Here is a 21,032-nt window from a genome sequence, read left to right as displayed (position 1 = left end):
CATCATGAGAAACGCTGGGCTGGATGAAACACAAGCTGGAATCAAGATTGCTGGGAGAAATATCAATAACCTCAGATATGCAGATGATACCACCCTTATGGCAGAAAGTGAAGAACTGAAGAGCCTCTTGATGAAAGTGAAAGAGGAGAGTGAAAAAGTTGGCTTAAAGCTCAACATTCAGAAAACTAAAACCATGGCATCTGGTCCCATCACTTCATGGCAAATAGATGGGGAACCAGGGGCAGACTTTATTTTTTTGGGCTCCAAAATCACTGCAGATGGTGACTGCAGCCATGAACTTAAAAGAGGCTTATTCCTTGGAAGGAAAGTTATGACCAACCTAGACAGCATATTCAAAAGCAGAGACATTACTTTGCCAACAAAGGTCCTTCTAGTCAAGGCTATGATTTTTCCAGTAGTCACATATGGATGTGAGAGTTGAAGTATAAAGAAAGCTGAGTGCCGAAAAATTGATGCTTTTGAACTGTGGCCACCTGATGCAAAGAGCGGACTCATTTGAAAAGACCTCAATGCTGGGAAAGATTGAAAGCAGGAGAAAAAGGGGATGACAGAAGTTGAGATGGTTGGATGGCATCACCAACTCAATGGACATGAGTTTGGGTAAACTCCAGGAGTTGGTGATAGACAGGGAGGCCTGGCATGCTGCAGTCCATGGGCCTGCAAAGAGTTGGACATGACTGAGCAACTGAACTGAGCTGAGGTGATTAAAGGTTATACTTTGATACTTAAAAGTCTTACTGCAAAAATATATTTATATACTAAAATTATTTAATAGGGACTATACTTGTTCAATACAGAAAATACAGGAGGAATAATGCTTAATAGGTGTGGTATAAAAAAGAAATATTCCTTAATTTGGGGGGAAGTTATTAAAAGTTGTCAATAGAAAATTATTTCTATAAGATCTGTAGTAGGCCAATCTGGGGTTATCTGATGATATATATCTTTCTCATGTGGGCTTTCACAAAGAATAAATTTTTCTTTGTCTATGTATGTGATACAGTGTCTTACCACACGGTAAGTACACAAAGGACATGCTGAATAAATGAAAGAATGAATACCTCCTTCCCTTGATTTGCTTTTGGAAGTGATTTGAAATCAACTTCTGCAGGAAGCACTGTTTAATTTATCCTAAGTTCCATCTGGTAACAATCTTATTTTATATACTGTTTTTATACATGCATTGGGCAGGATTAAATTTCAGTGCACCCTCTGCTGCTGCTGCTGCTAAGTCGCTTCAGTCGTGTCCGACTCTGTGCGACCCCATAGACGGCAGCCCACCAGGCTCCCCCGTCCCTGGGATTCTCCAGGCAAGAACACTGGAGTAGGTTGCCATTTCCTTCTCCAATGCATGAAAGTGAAAAGTGAAAGGGAAGTTGCTCAGTCGTGTCCAACTCTTTGCAACCCCATGGACTGCAGCCCATCAGGCTCCTTCGTCCATGGGATTTTCCAGGCAAGAGTACTGGAGTGGGGTGCCGTGCACCCTCTATCTCTATGTCAAATCATTTCATGTGCAATTCATCTTCTATGTTAGAATGTATGCCAAGACTGTATGTGAGATAGTTACATGGAGCTCCCAAATATGGCCTTATTTTGGTCAATTAAAATGGTAATTCTATTACAGGAGAAGTCTTAGACTCACCTTTATTGAAGAATGTGCTAACCATAAAGCCAAAGAATATTGAAGCAATGGCATAACACATAAGAAAGACAAAAATGAAACTATAGTCACTGTAGTAGAAGACTGGATCATTGAAAATCTACAATAAAACAATTATGACATCATGTAAAATATGCAATAAGTAGTACCATATAAACACAAGGGAAGAGGGAGAAAACTATGACCCTAAAGAAACAGATCACACTGCCCAGTGACTGAAACTCAATGAGATGCCAAGTTAACTAATTAACTTATTTCTTACAGAAGGATTAATGTTTTTCTCAGAGATTTGAAAGTCTCTGAATTTCCATAAAAGCCATTTTTCATTCTTTTGAAAACCTGAGACTGATCAGTCCATACTATGACTGAAGCTTTCTCCTTCTTAAAGCATAGTTGCAGCCGGTTGCAATCCACTGGAACTAAAATGTTAGATGTAACAGCCATATATGGCATGTAGCTATTAAACACTTGAAACATTAAGCACTTGAAATGTAGCTAGTGTGACTGAGGAGCTGACTTTTTATTGTCATTGAATTTTAGTTATTTTTAACTTAAACTCGAAAGATAAAGCAGCGTCAAATACAGATGAAGTATTTCTAATGAAAATACAGTGTACAAATTGAGATGTGCTCTAAATATGAAATATACACTGGAGTTATAAGTTTTAGTACAGAAAAGAATGTAAAATATCTCAATTTTAAAATGGGTTGCATACTGAAATAATATTTTGTGTATATTGGCTAAATAATACACATTATTAAAATAATTTCACCTTTTCCTTTTTAAAATTTCTAGTAGCTACTAAAATCCTAATAGTACATGTATGACTCATTTCTATTGGGCAGCATGAAACTAACACTTGCCTTGGCAAAGAGTAACACACATATCATAGAGACAATAAAGATATAAAAAAAGAAGAATGTGAAGAAATACGCAGCCCAGATCATCCAACTTTTAAGTCCAATTGTAAGCTGGTACTCCTGTAAGAAATTCAAAACAAATCAAATATTAAATATATCAGCAATTCATAACATTTCACATACATTTAAAAACTGAATTCTCATAAAAACATATTTAAATGGATAATATCTTCATTTTATGAGTGAAAAAAATCAAGGCTCAGAAAGTCGTGTGTGTTGATTACACATGCAGTTAGTAAGGGCAGTAATGACATTCAAATATTTTTCTCTTGAGTTCAGAAATCTTTTGTCAACATTACACCTAGTATTAAACCAAAGTGGAGAGCATTTAAAATTAAACTTTGAAATATCGAGATTAAGATCTCTTTTCCATTATATCCACATCCTTAAATGTGTTATGGTTTCTTTTTTAAAAAATTCAATTGTAAATTAGAAGTCAGCAGTACTTCTTATATTTGTTCTTTGTAGGCAATGAGTCTTTTCCTTCCCTCTAGTTTGTCTCTGAGCTTTTTGGAACTGTGGTTTGATGTCTACCATTAATTTTGTAAAAGTCTCTGCCATTATTTCTTTAACTCTATTTTCACATCTTCTTTTTGAATTCCAATTATATACACACTATATCATTGACAGTGTCCTATAGCTTTTCAATGTTTTCTTCTGGATCTTTACATAATGTTTTCTTTTTGCGCTTAAGTTTGTGTAATTTCAACTTTCTTGTATTCAATTTTTGATTCTTTCCTCGTGAAGGTCAAGTCTACTTATGAGTCTGTCAAAGGCATTCTCCATTTTTGTCAGTATGCTTGTTTTAATTTCTAGCAATTCCATTTGACTCCTTATAGCTTGCTGTTTCCGATCAGTTCAGTTCAGTTCAGTTGCTCAGTCGTGTCAGACTCCTTGCGACCCCATGGACTGCAGCATACCAGGCCTCCCTGTCCATCACCAACTTCCAGAGTTGACTCAAACTCATGTCCATTGAGTCGGTGATGCCATCCTCTGTTGTCCGCTTCTCCCACCTTCAATCTTTCCCAGCATCAGGGGCTTTTCAAATGAGTGAGTTCTTCGCATCAGGTGGCCAAAGTACTGGAATTTCAGGTTCAACATCAGTCCTTCCAATGAACATTCAGGACTGATTTCCTTTAGGATGGACTGGTTGGATCTCCTTGCAGTCCAAGGGACTCTCAAGAGTCTTCTCCAACACCACAGTTCAAAAGCATCAATTTATCAGTGCTCAGCTGTTTCTGATAGCATTACCTATCTGATCCTGCATGTTATCTATCATGCTGAAAAGAGAAAGCTTGACACTACTGTTTTTAGAAGGCTGTTTGCAAGATTGGCCTTTGGTTGGTATATGGAAATTTGGCTGATAAACCACTCCCTTCACTGATATAAAACATTTTCTAAATGATAAGTGTGGCTGACCATGCCTAAACCATTTAGACAAATAATATGGTGTATGTTGGATACCTGCTGTCTAGGAGTTTGAAATTTTGGTATGTGGTAGGCCAAAGGTGTTTATAAATATAACCAGCATGCCAATCAAAACCTTGGATGCTAATGGATTTCTAATGGATTTCTCTGGACAAGAACACCACAAATATGTTGCTGGATTTTCATCACTGGTGCAAGAGTATGCCCTGGGTGACCTCTTGTGAAATTACTTGCGGAAGCCTGCAGGTTAATTCCTCTAGGCTTTGCCTGTGTCATTTTCTCTTATGATTCAGCTATCACCTACACTTACTCTACCATTAAAATAAACCTTAGCTGTTAGCATATCTACATGCTGAGTCCCATGAATCCTTCAAGTGAATTTCAGAAAATAGGGATGGTCTTAAGGATCCTGGACACCATCACCTTTTCCTTTAGTGTCTTAAATTATTAATCACAATAATTTAAACTGTGAGGCATGGGTCAGCAGTGGACTGCGGCAGGACCGGGGGCACTGAATGCCCCAGTGCTACACAGGACCTTTTGAAGGAGGTCCTTCAATTATCTTCATTACCTTCACCATAGTTTGGCCTCAGGCCAAACAACAGGGAGGGAACACAGCCCCAGCCATCAACAGGAAATTGGACTAAAGATTTACTGAGCATTGCCCCACCCATCAGAACAAGACCCAGTTTCCCACTCAGTCAGTCTCTCCCATCAGGAAGTTTCCATAAGCCTCTTAACATTTATCCATCAAAGGGAAGACAGAATGAAAACCACAATCACAGAAAACTAATCAGACTGATCACATGGACCACAGTCTTGTCTAACTCAATGAAACTATGAGCCATGCCACGTAGGGCCACCCAAGACGGATGGGTCATGGTGGAGAGTTTTGACAAAACGTGGTCTACTAGAGAAGGGAATGGCAAGCCACTTCAGACTTGAGAACCCCATGAACACTTTGAAAAGGCAAAAAGATAAGACACTGAAAGATGAACTCCCCAGGTTGGTAGGTGCTAAATATGCTACTGGAGAAGAGTGGAAAATTCTGAAAGAGATGGGAATACCAGACCCTCTGACCTGCCTCTTGAGAAATCTATATGCAGGTCAGGAAGCAACAGTTAGAACTGGACATGGAATAACAGACTGGTTCCAAATAGGAAAAGGAGTACGTCAAGGTTGTATATTGTCACCCTGCTTATTTAACTTATCTGTAGAGGACATCATGAGAAACGCTGGGCTGGATGAAACACAAGCTGGAATCAAGATTGCTGGGAGAAAAATCAATATTCTCAGATATGCAGATGACACCACCCTTATGGCAGAAAGTGAAGAGGGACTAAAGAGCCTCTTGATGAAAGTGAAAGAGGAGAGTGAAAAAGTTGGCTTAAAGCTCAACATTCAAAAAATGAAGATCATGGCATTCATTCCCTTCACTTCACGGCAAACAGATGGGGAAACAGTGGAAACAGTGGCTGACTTTATTTTTTGGGGCTCCAAAATCGCTTCTGATGGTGATTGCAGCCATGAAATTAAAAGAGGCTTACTCCTTGGAAGGAAAGTTATGACCAACCTATACAGTATATTAAAAAGTAGAGACCTTGCATTGCCAACAAGATCCATCTAGTCAAAGCTATGGTTTTTCCAGTAGTCATGTATGGATGTGAGAATTGGAGTATAAAGAAAGCTGAATGCCGAAGAATTGGTGCTTTTGAATTGTGGTGTTGGAGAAGATTCTTGAGAGTCCCTTGGACTGCAAGGAAATCCAACCAGTCCATCCTAAAGAAAATCAGTCCTGAATATTCATTGGAAGGACTGATGCTGAAGCTGAAACTCCAATACTTTTGGCCACCTGATGCAAAGAACTGCCTCACCGGATAGCTCCCTGATGCTGGGAAAGATTGAAGGCGGGAGGAGAATGGCAAAAGGGATGAGATGGTTGGATGTCATCACTGACTTGATGAGTTTGAGTAAACTCTGGGAGTTGGTGATAGACAGGGGAGTCTGGCGTGCTGCAATCCATGGGGTCACAAGGAGTCTAACACGACTGAGTGACTGAACTGAATTTAAAACTTGTCTGGGCTTTCTAACAACTTTGATTTATCTGAGTCTGATTTTGATTACAGATTTGTCTCTTTGAAACACTTTTTTCTTAATTTTTGGTGTGGCTTACAATCCTTTATTGAAAATCAGACATGTTAGCTAGGGGAGCATATATGAAGGTAAATAGGCCTATAGTGTGATGCTTCATATTAGATTAGCTAGGACCTGAGTTGTTTGAAATTGTTACTCTAATTTCAAATTCTAACATCAAATTCCTCTAGTGAACTTTTACCGTGTCCCTTCTTGCCATCAGGTTTTACTTTTACCTTTTGGCTGCTTCACACACTTTGCTTCTGGAAATCAGCTAGCTTGGTATTCACTCTTCCTGGTCTGTAGTTGTTACTGGGATATAATCTGCTTCTATGGGATGCAACAACCATCCACAATGCTGAACATGCAGAAATAATCCAACCCTCTGTGTAACAGAACTCTACATGCTTAAAAATCCTTTAAAGAAACTTTGTAAGAAAATAATTTGGATTACCTTCAATCTTTTTTCCTTTTCCCATACAATAGATCGAATGATGGAAAGTACAGTTGGAGAGAACATGAGTATGAACATCAGAGGAAGGAAACTACCAGTGAGCAAAAGTAATCCGTCATCAGGATAAGCTGGATATGGAAATCTCTGTACAAGGATGCTGATATCATCAAACAACTGTCTAGCACTGCTCTCATGATATAGAATGATGGCCTTATCTAAGGCATGCTGTATAGCCAGGAATCCTTCTCTGATGTACCCTATATGATAAAATAAACATCATTAAGTAAAACATGCTAAGGAACGTCTAATCAGACACATGCAAAAAGCAAGGTAATTCAAGTCAGTCATAGCTTATCACATATAGAACGTAAACTTGGTGTTGCATCAGGGTCAACTGAACATAATAGCTCTGAGAACCTATTATAGCGCTCACACAGAAACAAGCGTTACTTCTTCAGAGGAATCTAATTCACATCTTCTAAAAATTAAATATATTTCATAAAAGTGGTAGACTTGGTAAATGTAATTCATATTTACAAAAAATGCAGCTTTAATTAAACACTGGTGAGATGAAGACTTGGAAATGTAAAATAAGATGTGAAAGTCAGAGTGACAGATATATATAGTGAGTAATACAGTTTGGACCCCAAGGAAAATTGTTTCACTGAAACCAAGTTATCCATAAAGCTAAAACGCAGTTTAGGAAGTAACTTGCTTTTCTTTTACTTATTTTTTCTACTTGGAATGGGCTTTTAACTTACAAATCTAGAGCCTTATGCATTGGTAAAATAGGTGAGACTAACAAAAAATAATTACACTTGGGATAGACTCAAACTGCTTTTTTAAAAACTGAAGTATAGTTGATTTACAATAATGTGATAGTGTCAAGTGTACAGCATAGTAACTCAGGTACATTTTTTTCAGATTATATTCGACTAGAGGTTAGTATAAGAAATTGAATATAATTCCATATACAGTAAACTCTTGTTGTTTATCTATTCTATGTATTTTGTAGTTGTTCAGTCGCTCAGTCAGGTCCGACTCTTTGTGACACCATAGATTGCAGCATGCCAGGCTTTCCTGTCCTTAACCATCTCCCAGAGCTTGCTCAAACTGATACCCAATGATTTGGTGATGCCATCCAACCATCTTGTCCTCTGTTGTCCCCTTCTCCACCTGCCTTCAATCTTTCCCAGCATCAGGGTCTTTTCAAATGAGTCAGCTCTTTGCATCAAGTGGCCAAAGTACTGGAGCTTCAGCTTCCACATAACTTCCAATGAACATTCAGGGTTGATTTCATTTAGGATAGACTGGTTGGATCTCCTTCCTGTCCAAGGGATTCTCAAAAGTCTTCTCCAGCACCATGGCTCAAAAGCATCAATTCTTTGGTGCTCAGTTACCTTTATGGTCCAACTCTCAGATCCATACATGACGGCTGGAAAAGCCATAGCTTTGACTAGATGGACTTTAGTCAGCAAAGTGATGTCTCTGTTTTTTAATAAGCTGTCTAGGTTGGTCATAGCTTTTCTATCAAGAAGTGTCTTTTAATTTCATGGCTGCAGTCACCATTTTCAGTGATTTAGGAGCCCAAGAAAATAAAGTCTGTCACTGTTTCCATTGTTTCCCCATCTATATACAATGAAGTGATGGGACCTGATGCCACGATCTTAGTTTTTAAAATGTTGAGTTTTTAGCCAGCTTTTTCACTCTGCACTTTCACATTCATCAAGAGGTTCTTTAGTTCCTCTTCACTTTCTGCCATAAGGGTGGTGTCACCTGCATATCTAAAGTTACTGGTATTTCTCCCAGCAATCTTGATTCTAGCTTGTGCTTCATCCAGTCTGGAATTTTGCATGATGTACTCTGCACATAAGTTAAATAAGCAGGGTGACAGTATACAGCTTTGATGTACTCCTTTTCCAATTTGGAACCAGTCTGTAGTTCCATGTCCAATTCTAAATGCTGCTTCTTGACTTGCATACAGGTTTCACAGGAGGCAGATAAGGTGGTCTGGTATAACAATCTCTTCAAGAATTTTCCACAATTTATTGTGATGCATACAGTCAAAAGCTTTAGCATAGTCAGTAAGTAGATGCTTTTCTGGAATTCTCTTGCTTTTTCTATGATCCAACAGATGTTGGCAATTTGATCTCTAGCTTGGAGAATTTTGAGCATTACTTTGTCAGCATTTGAAATGAGTGTAATTGTGTGGTAGTTTGAGCATTCTTTGGCATTGCCTTTCTTTGGGATTGGAATGAAAACTGATCTTTTCCAGTCCTGTGGTCACTGCCAAGTTTTCCAAATTTGCTGACATATTAAGTGCAGTACTGTAACAGCATCGTCTTTTAGGATTCAAAATAGCTCAGCTGGAATTCCATCACCTTCACTAACTTGGTTCATAGTGGTGCTTCCTAAGGCCCACTTGACTTCACACTCCAAGATGGGCTCTAGATGAGTGATCACACCATTGTGGCTATCTAGGTCATTAAGATCTTTTTTGAATAGTTCTTCTGTGTATTCTTGCCACCTCTTCTTAATATCTTCTGCTTTTGTTAGGCCTCTACCATTTCTGTTCTTTATTGTGTCCATTTTTGCATGAAATGTTCTCTTAGTATCTCTAATTTTCTTGAAGAGATCTCTAGTCTTTCCCATTCTATTGTTTTCCTCTATTTATCTGCATTGATCACTGAGGAAGGCTTTTTTATCTTTCCTTGCTTTCTTTGGAACTCTGTGTTCAAATGGGTGTATCTTTCCTTTTCTTCTTTGCCTTTAGCTTCTCTTGTTTTCTCAGCTATTTGTAAGGCCTCCTCAGACAACCATTTTGCCTTTTTGGACTTCTTTTTCTTGGGGATGGTCTTGATCACTGCCTCCTGTACTATATTATGAACCTCTGTCCTTAATTCTTCAGGCACTCTATCAGATCTAATCCCTTGAAATTATCTGTCACTTCCATTGTATAATCATAAGGAATTTGATTTAGATCAGAGCTGGATGGTCTAGTGGTTTTTCCTACTTTCTTCAATTTTGCAAAAGTCTGAATTTTGCAATAAGGAGTTCACGATCTGGGTCACAGTCAGCTCCTGGTCTTGTTTTTGCTGACTGCATAGAGCTTCTTCATCTTTGCTGCAAGGAATATAATCAATCTGAGTTCAGTATTGACCATCTGGTCATGTTCATGTGTAGAGTCATCTCTTGTGTTGTTGCAAGAGGGTGTTTGCTATGACTAGTGCGTTTTCTTGGTTTGCCCTGCTTCATTTTGTACTCCAAGGCTAAACTTGCCTGTTACTCCAGGTAACTCTTGCCTTCCATACTTTTGCATTCCAGTCCCCTAAGATGAAAAGGAATCCTTTTTTGGTGTTAGTTTTAGAAGGTCATGTAGGTCTTTTTACAACCATTTAACTTCAGCTTCTTTAGTATAACTGGTTGGGGCATATACTTGGATTACTGTGATATTGAATGGTTTGCCTTGGAAACGAACAGAGATCATTCTATTGTTTTTGAGTGCACCCAAGCACTGCATTTTGGACTCTTTTGTTGACTATAAGGGCTACTTCATTTCTTCTTCTAAGGGATTCTTGCTCACAGTAGTAGATATAATGGCCATCTGAATTAAATTTGCCCCTTTTGTTCCATTTTAGTTTACTGATTCCTAAAATATTGATGTTCACTCCTGCCAGCTCCTGTTTGACCACTTTCAATTTACCCTGATTCATGGAATTAATATTTTCTATCGCAGGTTCCTATGCTATGCTATGCTAAGTCGCTTCAGTCGTGTCTGACTCTGTGTGACCCCATAGACGGCAGCCCACCTGGCTCCCCTGTCCCTGGGTTTCTCCAGGCAAGAATACTGGAGTGGGTTGCCATTTCCTTCTCCAATGTGTGAAAGTGAAGTTTCTCAGTGGTGTCCGACTCTTAGTGACCCCATGGACTGCAGCCTACCAGGCTCCTCCGTCCATGGGATTTTCCAGGCAAGAGTACTGGAGTGGGGTGCCACTGCCTTCTCCAATTGCAGGTTCCTATGCGATATTATTTACAGCATCAAACTTTACTTTCACCACCAGACACATCCACAAGTGGGCGCTGTTTCTGCTTTGGCTCAGCCTCTTCATTTCTTTTGGAGCTATTTCTCTGCTCTTGTCCAGAAGCATATTAGGCACCTACCGACCTGGGGAGTTCATCTTTCAGTGTCCCATCTTTTTGCCTTTTCATACTGTTCATGAGGTTCTCAAGGCAAGCATGCTGAAGTGGTTTGCCATTCCCTTCTCCAGTGGACCATGTTTTGTCAGAATTCTGCACCATATTGGAACTCTACATGGCATGGCTTATAATTTCATCGAGTTAGACAAGGCTGTGATCCATGTGATCAGTTTGTTTAGTTTCCTGGGACTGTGGTTTTCAATTTGTGTGCCCTCTGATGTATGAGGATAAGAGGCTTGTGGAACCTTCCCTGATGGGAGGAACTGGCTGTGGGGAAAATTTGATCTTGCTCTGGTGGGCAAGGCCATGCTGAGGAAATCTTTAATCCAAGTTTCAGCTGATAGGTGGGTCTGTGTTCCCTCCCTTTAGTTTGGCTAGAGGCCAAACTGTGGTAGGGGTAATGGTGACCTCCTTCAAAAGGACTTACGGAGCATGCTGGGCTTCTCAGGAGTGTTGCAGTCAGTGCCCCTGACCCCGCAGCAAGCCACTGTTGACTCACGCCTCCGCCGGAGACTCAAGGACACTCACAGGCAAGTCTGGCTCAGTCTCTTGTGGGGCCACTGCTCCTTTCCCCTGGGTCTTGGTGGGCACAAGGTTTTGTTTGTGCCCTCCAAGTCTTTTTCCCCAGTCCTGTGGAAGTTCTGTAATCAAATACCACTGGCTTTCAAAATCAAATTCCCCAGGGGTTCTCAGTCCCTTTGCTGGATTTCCCAGGTTAGGAAATCCCTTGTGGGCCCTAGAACTTTTGCAACAGTGCAAGAACTTGTTTGGTATAATGGTTCTCCAGTTCATGGGTCATCTGCTCAATGGCTGTACAGTGGAGCTAATGGTGACCTCCTCCAAGAGGACTTATGCCTCACACCGCGCCACCCAGGTCTGATGCAGCCAAAGCCCCTGTCCCTGTGGTAGGTCACTGCTGACTCGTGCCTCTGCAGGAGACACTCAGACACCCAAAGGTAAGTCTGGCTCAGTCCCTTGTGGAGCTCACTGTTCCTTTCCTGGGTCCTGGTGCGCACGATTTTTTTTTTTTTGGCATCCCCTCAGCATCTGGTGGGTCTGAGATTTGATTTTAAACATGATTGCACCCCTCCCACTGTCTTGTTGGGGTTTCTTCTTTGCCCCTGGATGCGGGCTATCTTTTTCTGCTAGGATTCAACATTCTCCTGTTGATGGTTGTTTAGCAACTAGTTGTGATTTTGGTCGGTACTCTTGCCTAGAAAATTCCATGGATGGAGGAGCCTGGTGGGCTACAGTCCATGGAGTCGCAAAGAGTCAGACACGACTGAGCAACTTCACTTGTGATTTTGGTATTCTTGCAGGAGAAGATGAGCACACATCCTTCTACTCCAGTATCTTAGAAGTTAATCAATCTAAGGCAAGGATGAGACTTTAATCAGGGAGCCAGCTGACCAAGAAGATGGAAGGTTAATGTCTCAAAATAACCATATTATCTGGGTCTGGATGCCAGGTTCTTTTATAGATCAGAGATTGGGAAGAGGTGAGGAAGCAAAGTAAAAAGGCCATTAATCTTGCAAACATCTCCTAGAATGGCAAGCCTCAGGCAGGGGATGTGTTAATTTCTTCCTGCCATATACAGGTGGACAGAGTTCTGAACAAAGGCACTTTAGTTTAACAGTCAGGCAGGTGGGTAGGATTCTCTGAGGCAGAGCATTCTGTATGATTATAATAACAAAAGCAATGAAAAGCAAGTCAAAGAAACAGTTTCTGACATGAAACAAAGAAGTCAGAATTGGCTTCTTCTCCACAATATATTCACATCCCACTCAAAGCATCTCCCTTTGTTCTGAATTCATGCTGAGATTTCTCCCCAGAAACATCCTCAAGTCCAAGACACTTGGTATATATAGAGCTTCCACAGTCACTCCCTCAAGTATGGAAACTTTTGGAAAGGGAGTTATGGTTCTCATTTCTGAAGCAGCACCCCAGGCTATGGGGCGCAAGCCTGGCCTGCCCTGCCTGTTCTGTGATGCCCTTGGTCTAAGAAGCTGCTTGCATATGCCTTCTGCTAGGTGTAGTTGCATACTGCATTTTATGTATCAGTTCAGTTCAGTTCAGTTGTGCAGTCGTGTCCGACTCTTTGTGACCCCTTGAATCGCAGCACGCCAGGCCTCCCTGTCCATCACCAACTCCCGGAGTTCACTCAGACTCATGTCCATCGACACAGTGATGCCATCCAGCCATCTCATCCTCTGTCGTCCCCTTTTCCTCCTGCCCCCAATCCCTCCCAGCATCAGAGTCTTTTCCAATAAGTCAACTCTTCGCATGAGGTGGCCAAAGTACTGGAGTTTCAGCTTTAACACCATTCCTTCCAAAGAAATCCCAGGGCTGATCTCCTTCAGAATGGACTGGTTGGATCTCCTTGCAGTCCAAGGGACTCTCAAGAGTCTTCCCCAACACCACACTTCAAATGCATCAATTCTTCGGCGCTCAGCCTTCTTCACAGTCCAACTCTCACATCCATACATGACCACTGGAAAAACCATAGCCTTGACCAGACGGACCTTTGTTGGCAAAGTAATGTCTCTGCTTTTCAATATGCTGTCTTGGTTGGTCATAACTTTTCTTCCAAGGAGTAAGCGTTTTTTAATTTCATGGCTGCTGCTGCTGCTGCTAAGTTGCTTCAGTCGTGTCCGACTCTGTGCGACGCCATAGAGGGCAGCCTACCAGGCTCCCCGCTGTCCCTGGGATTCTCCAGGCAAGAACACTGGAGTGGGTTGCCATTTATTTCTCCAATGGATGAAAGTGAAAAGTGAAAGTGAAGTCGCTCAGTCATGTCCAACTCTTAGCGATCCCATGGACTGCAGCCCACCAGGCTCCTCCGTGCATGGGATTTTCCAGGGAAGAGTACTGGAGTAGGTTGCCATTTCCTTTCCCAGGGGATCTTCCCGACCCAGGGATTGAATCTGGGTCTCCTGAATTGCAGGCCGACTCTTTACTGTTGGAGCCACCAGGGGAACCCATAGCTCAAGGAACTACATTCAATTTCCTGGGATAAGTCATAATGGAAAATAATATTTAAAAAAAGAATGTATATATATGTGAAATATGTTGAGTTCACTTTGCTATATACCAGAAATTAGTACAACATTATAAATCAAATACACCTGAATTAAAAAAAGATATCAAAAATGATGGCTATAAAACGTGATGGCTATAATTCCTTATGTTGTACAATTAATATATCCTTGTTACTTATATATTTTGTACATTAGCTTGTATCTCTTAATCCCATATCCTATCTTAATTTTCTCTCTGCTCTGGTAACTAACTACTAGTTTTCTTTTCTATGTCAGTTGGTCTTTTTATTTTGTCATGTATGTGAATTTTATTTTTTAGATTCCACACATAAGTGATATCACAAAGTATTTGTCTTTTTCTGCCTGATATTTCACTAAGCATAATATTTTTTAGGTTTATTCACATTGCAGCAAATGGCAGAATTCTGTTCTTTTTTATGACTGAGTAATATTCATTATATATCTTTTTAATATCATCCCATTATATATGCATATGGGCTTCCCTAGAAGCTCAACTGGTAAAGAATCCACCTGAAATGCAGGAGAACCCAGTTCAATATCTGGGTCAGGAAGATCCCCTGGAGAAGGGATAGGCTACCCACTCCAATATTCTTGGGCTTTCTTGATGGCTCAGATGGTAAAGAATCCACCTGTATTGCGAGAGACCTGGGTTTGATCCCTGGGTTGGGAAGATCTCTTGGAGGAGGGCATGGCAACCCAATCCAGTATTCTACCCTGGAGAATCCCCAAGGATAGAGGAGCCTGGCAGGCTACAGTCTATAGGGTCGCAAAGAGTCGGACACAACTGAGTGGCTAAGCACAGCACACATATATGTATATATTGTATTTGAATCTTTGTGACCCCATGGACTGTAGCCCACCAGGATCCTCTGTCCATGGAATTCTCCAGGCAAGAATACTGGAGTGGGCATCCATTTCCTTCTCCAGGGGATCTTCCTGACCCAAGGATCGAACCTAGGTCTCCTGCACTGCACATGGATTCTTTACCACCTGAACCACCAGGGAATCCATATATATATATCTCTCACATATTTCTTATTCATTTGTCTTTTGATGAACACTTGGGTTGCTTCCATATCTTGGCTATTGTAAATATTGCTGCTATGGACATTGGGTGCATGTATCTTTTCTAGTCAGGGTTTTCATTTTCTTTGAGATGTATATTGAGGAGTGGAACTACTGGATCATATAGTAGTTCTAATTGTAGTTTTTTAAGTATCCATACTGTTTTCTATTCCCACCCACAGTGTACATGGAGAAGGCAATGGCACCCCACTCCAGTACTCTTGCCTGGAAAATCCCATGGATGGAGGAGCCTGGTAGGCTGTAGTCTATGGGGTCACGGAGAGTCAGACACGACTGAGAGACTTCACTTTCACTTTTCACTTTCATGCATTGGAGAAGGAAATGGCAACCCACTCCAGTGTTCTTGCCTGGAGAATCCCAGGGATGGGGGAGCCTGGTGGGCTGCCATCTATGGGGTCACACAGAGTCGGACACAACTGAAGCGACTTAGCAGCAGCAGCAGCAGTAGCAGCACAGTGTACAAGAGATTCTCTTTTCTCCATATTCTGGTCAACATTCGTTATTTGTAGACTTTTGATGACAGCCATTCTGATATAAATGAAGTATTATCTCATCTGATTTACATTTTTCTAATAATTAGTGTTACTGAGCACCTTTCCATGCGTCTGTTGGCCATCCATACATCTTCTTTGGAAAAAATGTGTATTCAGGTCTTCTGCCCATTTTTTGATTGGGTTGTTAGTTTTTTTGATATTGAGTTGTATAAGCTGTTTGTGTATTTTGGATATTAACCCCTTGTCTGCCATACCATTTGCAAATATTTTTTCTCATTCCATATGAGAAATGGAATTTTGTTGATGTTTGTTGTGCAAAAGCTTTTAAGCTTAATTCTTAATTTTTACTTTTGTCTTAGGAGACAGATAGAAAAGACTTTGCTACAATTTCCATCAAAGAATGTCCTGCCTATGTTCTCTTCTAGGAGTTCCACAGTATCAAGTTTTATATTTAGTCCTTAATCTTTTTCAAGTTTATTTTAGTACATGGCATTATGAGGGAGTGTTCTAATCTCATTGTTTTACATGTAGCTGCCCATTTTTTTTTTTCAGCTTAACTTATTGAAAAGACTTTTTTCTTCATTGTATATTCTTACCTATATAAACTGACTACAGGTCTGTGGATTTATTTCTGGGGTCTCTACTCTGTTCCACTGGCCTATGTATCTGTTTTGTGCTGCATCATTCTGTTTTGATTACTGGATATTTCTAGTGTAGTCTGAAGTCAGGGAATATGAGAGCTTCAGCTTTGTTCTTTTTTATCAAGCTTGCTTCAGCAATTTGGAGTCTTCTGGTTCCATATACATTTTAGGATTGTTTGCTCTAGTTCTGTGAAAAACGCCATGGGTATTTTGAATGAGATTGTATTAAATCTGTAGATTGCTTTCAGTATGGCCATCTTAGCAATATTAACTCGCTAATTCAGCAGCATGGACCATCTTTCCCTTTCTTTGAGTCATCTTTAATTTCCTTCATCAATGTTCTATAGTTTTTTTTTTTTTTTTAAATAGAAACTCTTTTTTATGAAGGAATTGCTGTTTTTAGGCTTCAAGAGATTCTTTTGTGGTTATAAAATTGAAATATCAAGTATTGAGGTTTCTCATTCCTTCTTTAATATATTTAGTACCTATCCAAGGAAGGTGCCCCCGAGGAGGGCATGGCAACCCACTCCAGTATTCTTGCCTGGAGAATCCCGTGGACAGAGGAGCCTGATAGTCTGCAGTCCATATGGTCTCAAAGAGTCAGATATAACTGAAGTGAATTAGCATGAGGCAGTAGCTGTCTTAATATTCTACTCACCTACTTGTCAATCCTTCTTAATCTCTGTACCCTTGTCTTCTTTTATTTACTCTTCCTTAATTTAAATGTTACCAAACATGCTTCATCCACCCTTCTTCTCATAACATTTTCCCACTAATAGTATGGTATTAAGGAAACCCAAGGGCATACTGCCTGGTGTCAAGTAATATAACGCTCAAAATCAACAAGTGGAATAAAACAAAATTCAGATGTCCAATACAAAATAAGTGCCATTCTCTGAAACACTGCAATCAATTATATAAATTGTGAAATATAGGTCACAGTCTTATTTATTCATCAATAGAAACAAAAGTTTGAGTTCAGATTTAAACAAATACCAAAGATGAACATGAGTGTCATTACTTGGAGAGTGTCATTACTTGAAGAGATGCATCCACTACCATATCATTTCTCCTATTTGTACTAAATATTGCTATGATTTTGTCTCTTATAACTTCCAGGAAGAGATTTCATATTCCTTCACTTTACACATTAGGTATTTAATGATCTATTTGCCTCTTAGCTTCACCTTGAATAGCCTCCTGTATAAGTCGCTATTCTAGCTATAAAAAAGAAAACAAACAAAATGCCATGTAGTCCCCTGAATGTGGCATCCTATCTTGATGTGTTTATGATCTTACTTGCACTATGTGGAATAGTACTCATTTATCTCCGTCTAGCTAATTCATACAGTTACTTGTAGACTCAGCTTAAATTCTTTCTTAACAGACTACATATAGATTATTTTTAATGACTGTCTAATATGTTCATCTATTCTATTACTGGTTATGATGTTTCCAATTTTTGTTGCTTATGCTAAAATGTGCATAGGTTTTTTTCCTTCTGCTGAATATCTGCTAAATATTAAAAGCTCAAGGGCTTCCTTGGTAGCTCAGCTGGTAAAGAATCCGCCTGCAATGCAGAAGACCCTGGTTCGATTCCTGGGTCAGGAATATCTGCTGGAGAAGGCACTGGCTACCCACTCCAGTATTCTTGGGCTTCCCTGGTAGTTCAGCTGGTATAGAATCTGCCTGCAGTGTGGAAGACCTGGGTTTGATTCCTGGGTTGGGAAGATCCCCTGGAGAAGGGAACAGCTACCACTTCAGAATTCTGGCCTGGAGAATTCCACGGCTGTATAGTCCATGGGGTCACAAAGAGTCGGACACGATTGAGCGACTTTCACTTTCACTTTGCATAAAAATCTCAAGTATAGTTGGTAAACTCATATTACACATTAAGGGCTTTTCAAGAAAATATGCAATATGAAAATTTGAATTAAAAATTGTCATCACAATTTTTTAAGTTTTAGATCAAATCAATAGAATTATACATAGACATGAATATTCAAACAATACCAACAAATTAAAATATATGTATTTGAAAAGCAGAACACTAAACTAAATAAAGATAAGCATATCGGTATAAGAATTGAAAGAGTTTCCCTGGTGGCTCAGTGATAAAGAATCCACCTGCCAAAGGAGACATGGGTTCAATTCCTGGGTTGGGAAATTCCTCTGGAGAAGGAAATGGCAACCTACTCCAGTATTCTTGCCTGGAAAATCCCATGGACAGAGGAGCCTTGCAGGCTACTGTCCATGGGGTCACAAAAGATTCTGACATGAATTAGCGATTAAATAACAACAAAGCATTATATATATATATTATATATTCTCTCTCTCTCTCTATATATATATGTTAGTTTACCAAATGTATAAGATTTAGTAGTTTTTATATAATATACATTTAATTTAAAAATTGCAAGTTAAAAATAAAGTGATTTATTTCATATATCTGTGTAAATACATATATGTATACATACATGTATACACATACACACACATATATACACAATATAAATAACATATATATTATTATGCAAGTGTAATAAAAATTAAGTATGCATATACATAAGGATCTGCTCACCAGGACCTCCTCCATCCTGATGACCTGGATTCCTGGGTCCTACAGAGGGCTGATTAGGGAAAAGTAAGGTTGTTTTCCAGCCCGTCTCATCTGGCCATATGATAGTCCTCTGTATAGCAGCAAAACGCAGATGGTATTTTACCTAGAAGTAGCAGCAGAAAACAAACTATGTTTAAAACCAAACTAAACTGAAAAGCAAATATTAGAAAATAAAGCAAAGTTAAATCCACATAGGAAACCATGTAATTTGAAATTGAGACTCATCTGATATGAAAGTGATTCTGAATGCCTGCAAGTGACAGTGACTCCAAGCACAACAAATATAATCCAATCATATTTATATTTTAAGTCCCAATGCAGACAGTTCACAAAAAGAAGATATACACATGGTCCACAAACATATAAAAACCTTCTCAATGTCATAGAATGGAATAAATACAAATTAAAACTACATTGATATCTTTCTTACCTGTCAAACTGGAAAAGTCAAAACATACCGTGTTAACATACTGCGTTGGCAAGGCAGTCAACAGGCACTTTAATACACTGCTTGTAGTATGCGAAATGGCACAATAATAATGCAGAATCTGACAATGTTCCACAAAACTATATATGCATGCATTGTTTAATTCAGCAATCATACTTTCAATAACAGACTTGGAATATAAACCTCAAACAGTATGGGAAAAAACCACATGCACACGGTTGTTTGCTGTAACATTATTTGTCGTGGAAATACAGCATATTGGAATCAACCTAACCGCTCATACATAACAGACTGCATAAACTACACAATACAGAATTCTGTATCTGCTTGAGGTATAGTCAGGAAATAGAAACTAGATAACCTAATGGATAGGTTATACTATCCATACTAGATAACCTAATGGATAGGAGAGCGTTAAGGTATCAGATAGAGACAGCAGGAAGCAGTCATTGGCCCTAGGACTAAGGAAACAAAAACAAGGGTTTGCAATTAGTAAAATTTGTAAACTTAAATGAGAGGTCATGTGGGGATGAAAAATCAAGCCTCTGAGCAGGGGCATAAGTCAGCTAGTACTAGGTTACAGAGCTTGAAAGAGGGGACTTTGGATGGGGACCTTGACTTCTGAAAAGGAGCTCTAGTTGCCTAGTGCTGGATATCTTTGAGAGGGTGTGGTAAAGCTGATGTTGAAAAGCGTCGAGCAATCTTCAAACTGCATTTGTCTGCCGCTATGAGAAAGAAAATGCTACTGACAAAAAAAAAGAGATATTGCTGGGGTGTCATTCATAGCAACTACAGGTAGCCAGAAAGCCAACAGAAAGTTAAAGTTACTTCTTTCTCTCCAACTCTTGCTTCTAGTCTGCCTCTAGTGCCTTTTATTAGCTGAGTCCGATAGCTGGCTGAAAAAGTGGAAATGTAGCTGTAGCATCAAAAAGCAAAGTAGAAATGGATTTATGGTTCAAAAAGAAAAAAATTACTGACAAGTATGCTACCGTTTTCATAAAAAAGGCAAAATTAGGTGTGCATATATAATTTATATTATACATCATGTAAGCTTAAATAATATATCTATATAAACTTGTATATATGTAATATCTATATACTTTATCTATCAATATACTTAAGTTTTGGATGCACTGCAAAGAAAGTTAGACTTCAGCACAGTTTCACCAAAAGTTCACCATTTACTAGATTTTAATAGTTGCCTATAGTTTTCATTTGAGGTAAAATTTACACACAGTAAAATGTACAAATCTTAACTGTACATGGAAAAGACTCTTATGTTGGGAGGGATTGGGGGCAAGGAGGAGAAGGGGACGACAGAGGATGAGATGGCTGGATGGCATCACTGACTCGATGGACGTGAGTCTGAGTGAACTCCGGGAGTTGGTGATGGACAGGGAGGCCTGGTGTGCTGCGATTCATGGGGTCGCAAAGAGTCAGACACGACTGAGTGACTGGTCTGATCTGATGTAAGTTTTAAAAATGCATAGCTATTCTAACTCAACTACTATCAAGATCAACATTACCCTCATTCCAGAAAGTTTTTGTAATGCCCTTTCCCCGTTGATCCTGACCACAGTCAGAGATATAATTTTTCTAATTTCACCACAGATTAATTCTGGCCATTATAAAATTTCATATAAATAGAATTAAATATAGAATTGTACTCTTTCATAGAAGGCTTCTTTTACTCCGTATGTTTTGAAATTCATTAATGTAATTGATATTTTCAGTAGTTAATTCCTTTTTATCACTGAGCAGTATTCCATAGGGGGCTTCCCTGATGCTCAGTGGTAAAGAATACACCTGCCAATTCAGGGCTGCAGGAGATTTGGGTTCCATCACAGGGTTGAATTCACTCCAGTATTCTG

At 39.5% G+C, this 21,032-nt stretch overlaps 1 protein-coding gene across 1 annotated transcript in view; it reads right to left on the bottom strand.

Moving 5' to 3' along the window:
* Positions 1-21,032, bottom strand: part of LOC109578125 (phospholipid-transporting ATPase ABCA3-like) — a 204,253-nt gene that overhangs the window by 167,359 nt on the left and 15,862 nt on the right. The window contains exons 4-7 of the mRNA XM_070779778.1: positions 18,675-18,816; positions 6,617-6,873; positions 2,551-2,661; positions 1,664-1,781 (exon numbers count right to left, since the gene is read on the bottom strand). Coding sequence (XP_070635879.1) covers positions 1,664-1,781; positions 2,551-2,661; positions 6,617-6,873; positions 18,675-18,816 — 628 coding nt within the window. The remainder of the gene's footprint in view (positions 1-1,663; positions 1,782-2,550; positions 2,662-6,616; positions 6,874-18,674; positions 18,817-21,032) is intronic.

This window comes from Bos indicus, chromosome 25, assembly GCF_029378745.1.
Source record: "Bos indicus isolate NIAB-ARS_2022 breed Sahiwal x Tharparkar chromosome 25, NIAB-ARS_B.indTharparkar_mat_pri_1.0, whole genome shotgun sequence".
Lineage (NCBI taxonomy): Eukaryota > Metazoa > Chordata > Mammalia > Artiodactyla > Bovidae > Bos > Bos indicus.
Note: the sequence above shows the minus strand (reverse complement) of the source record. Positions and strands in the feature narration are given on the sequence as shown.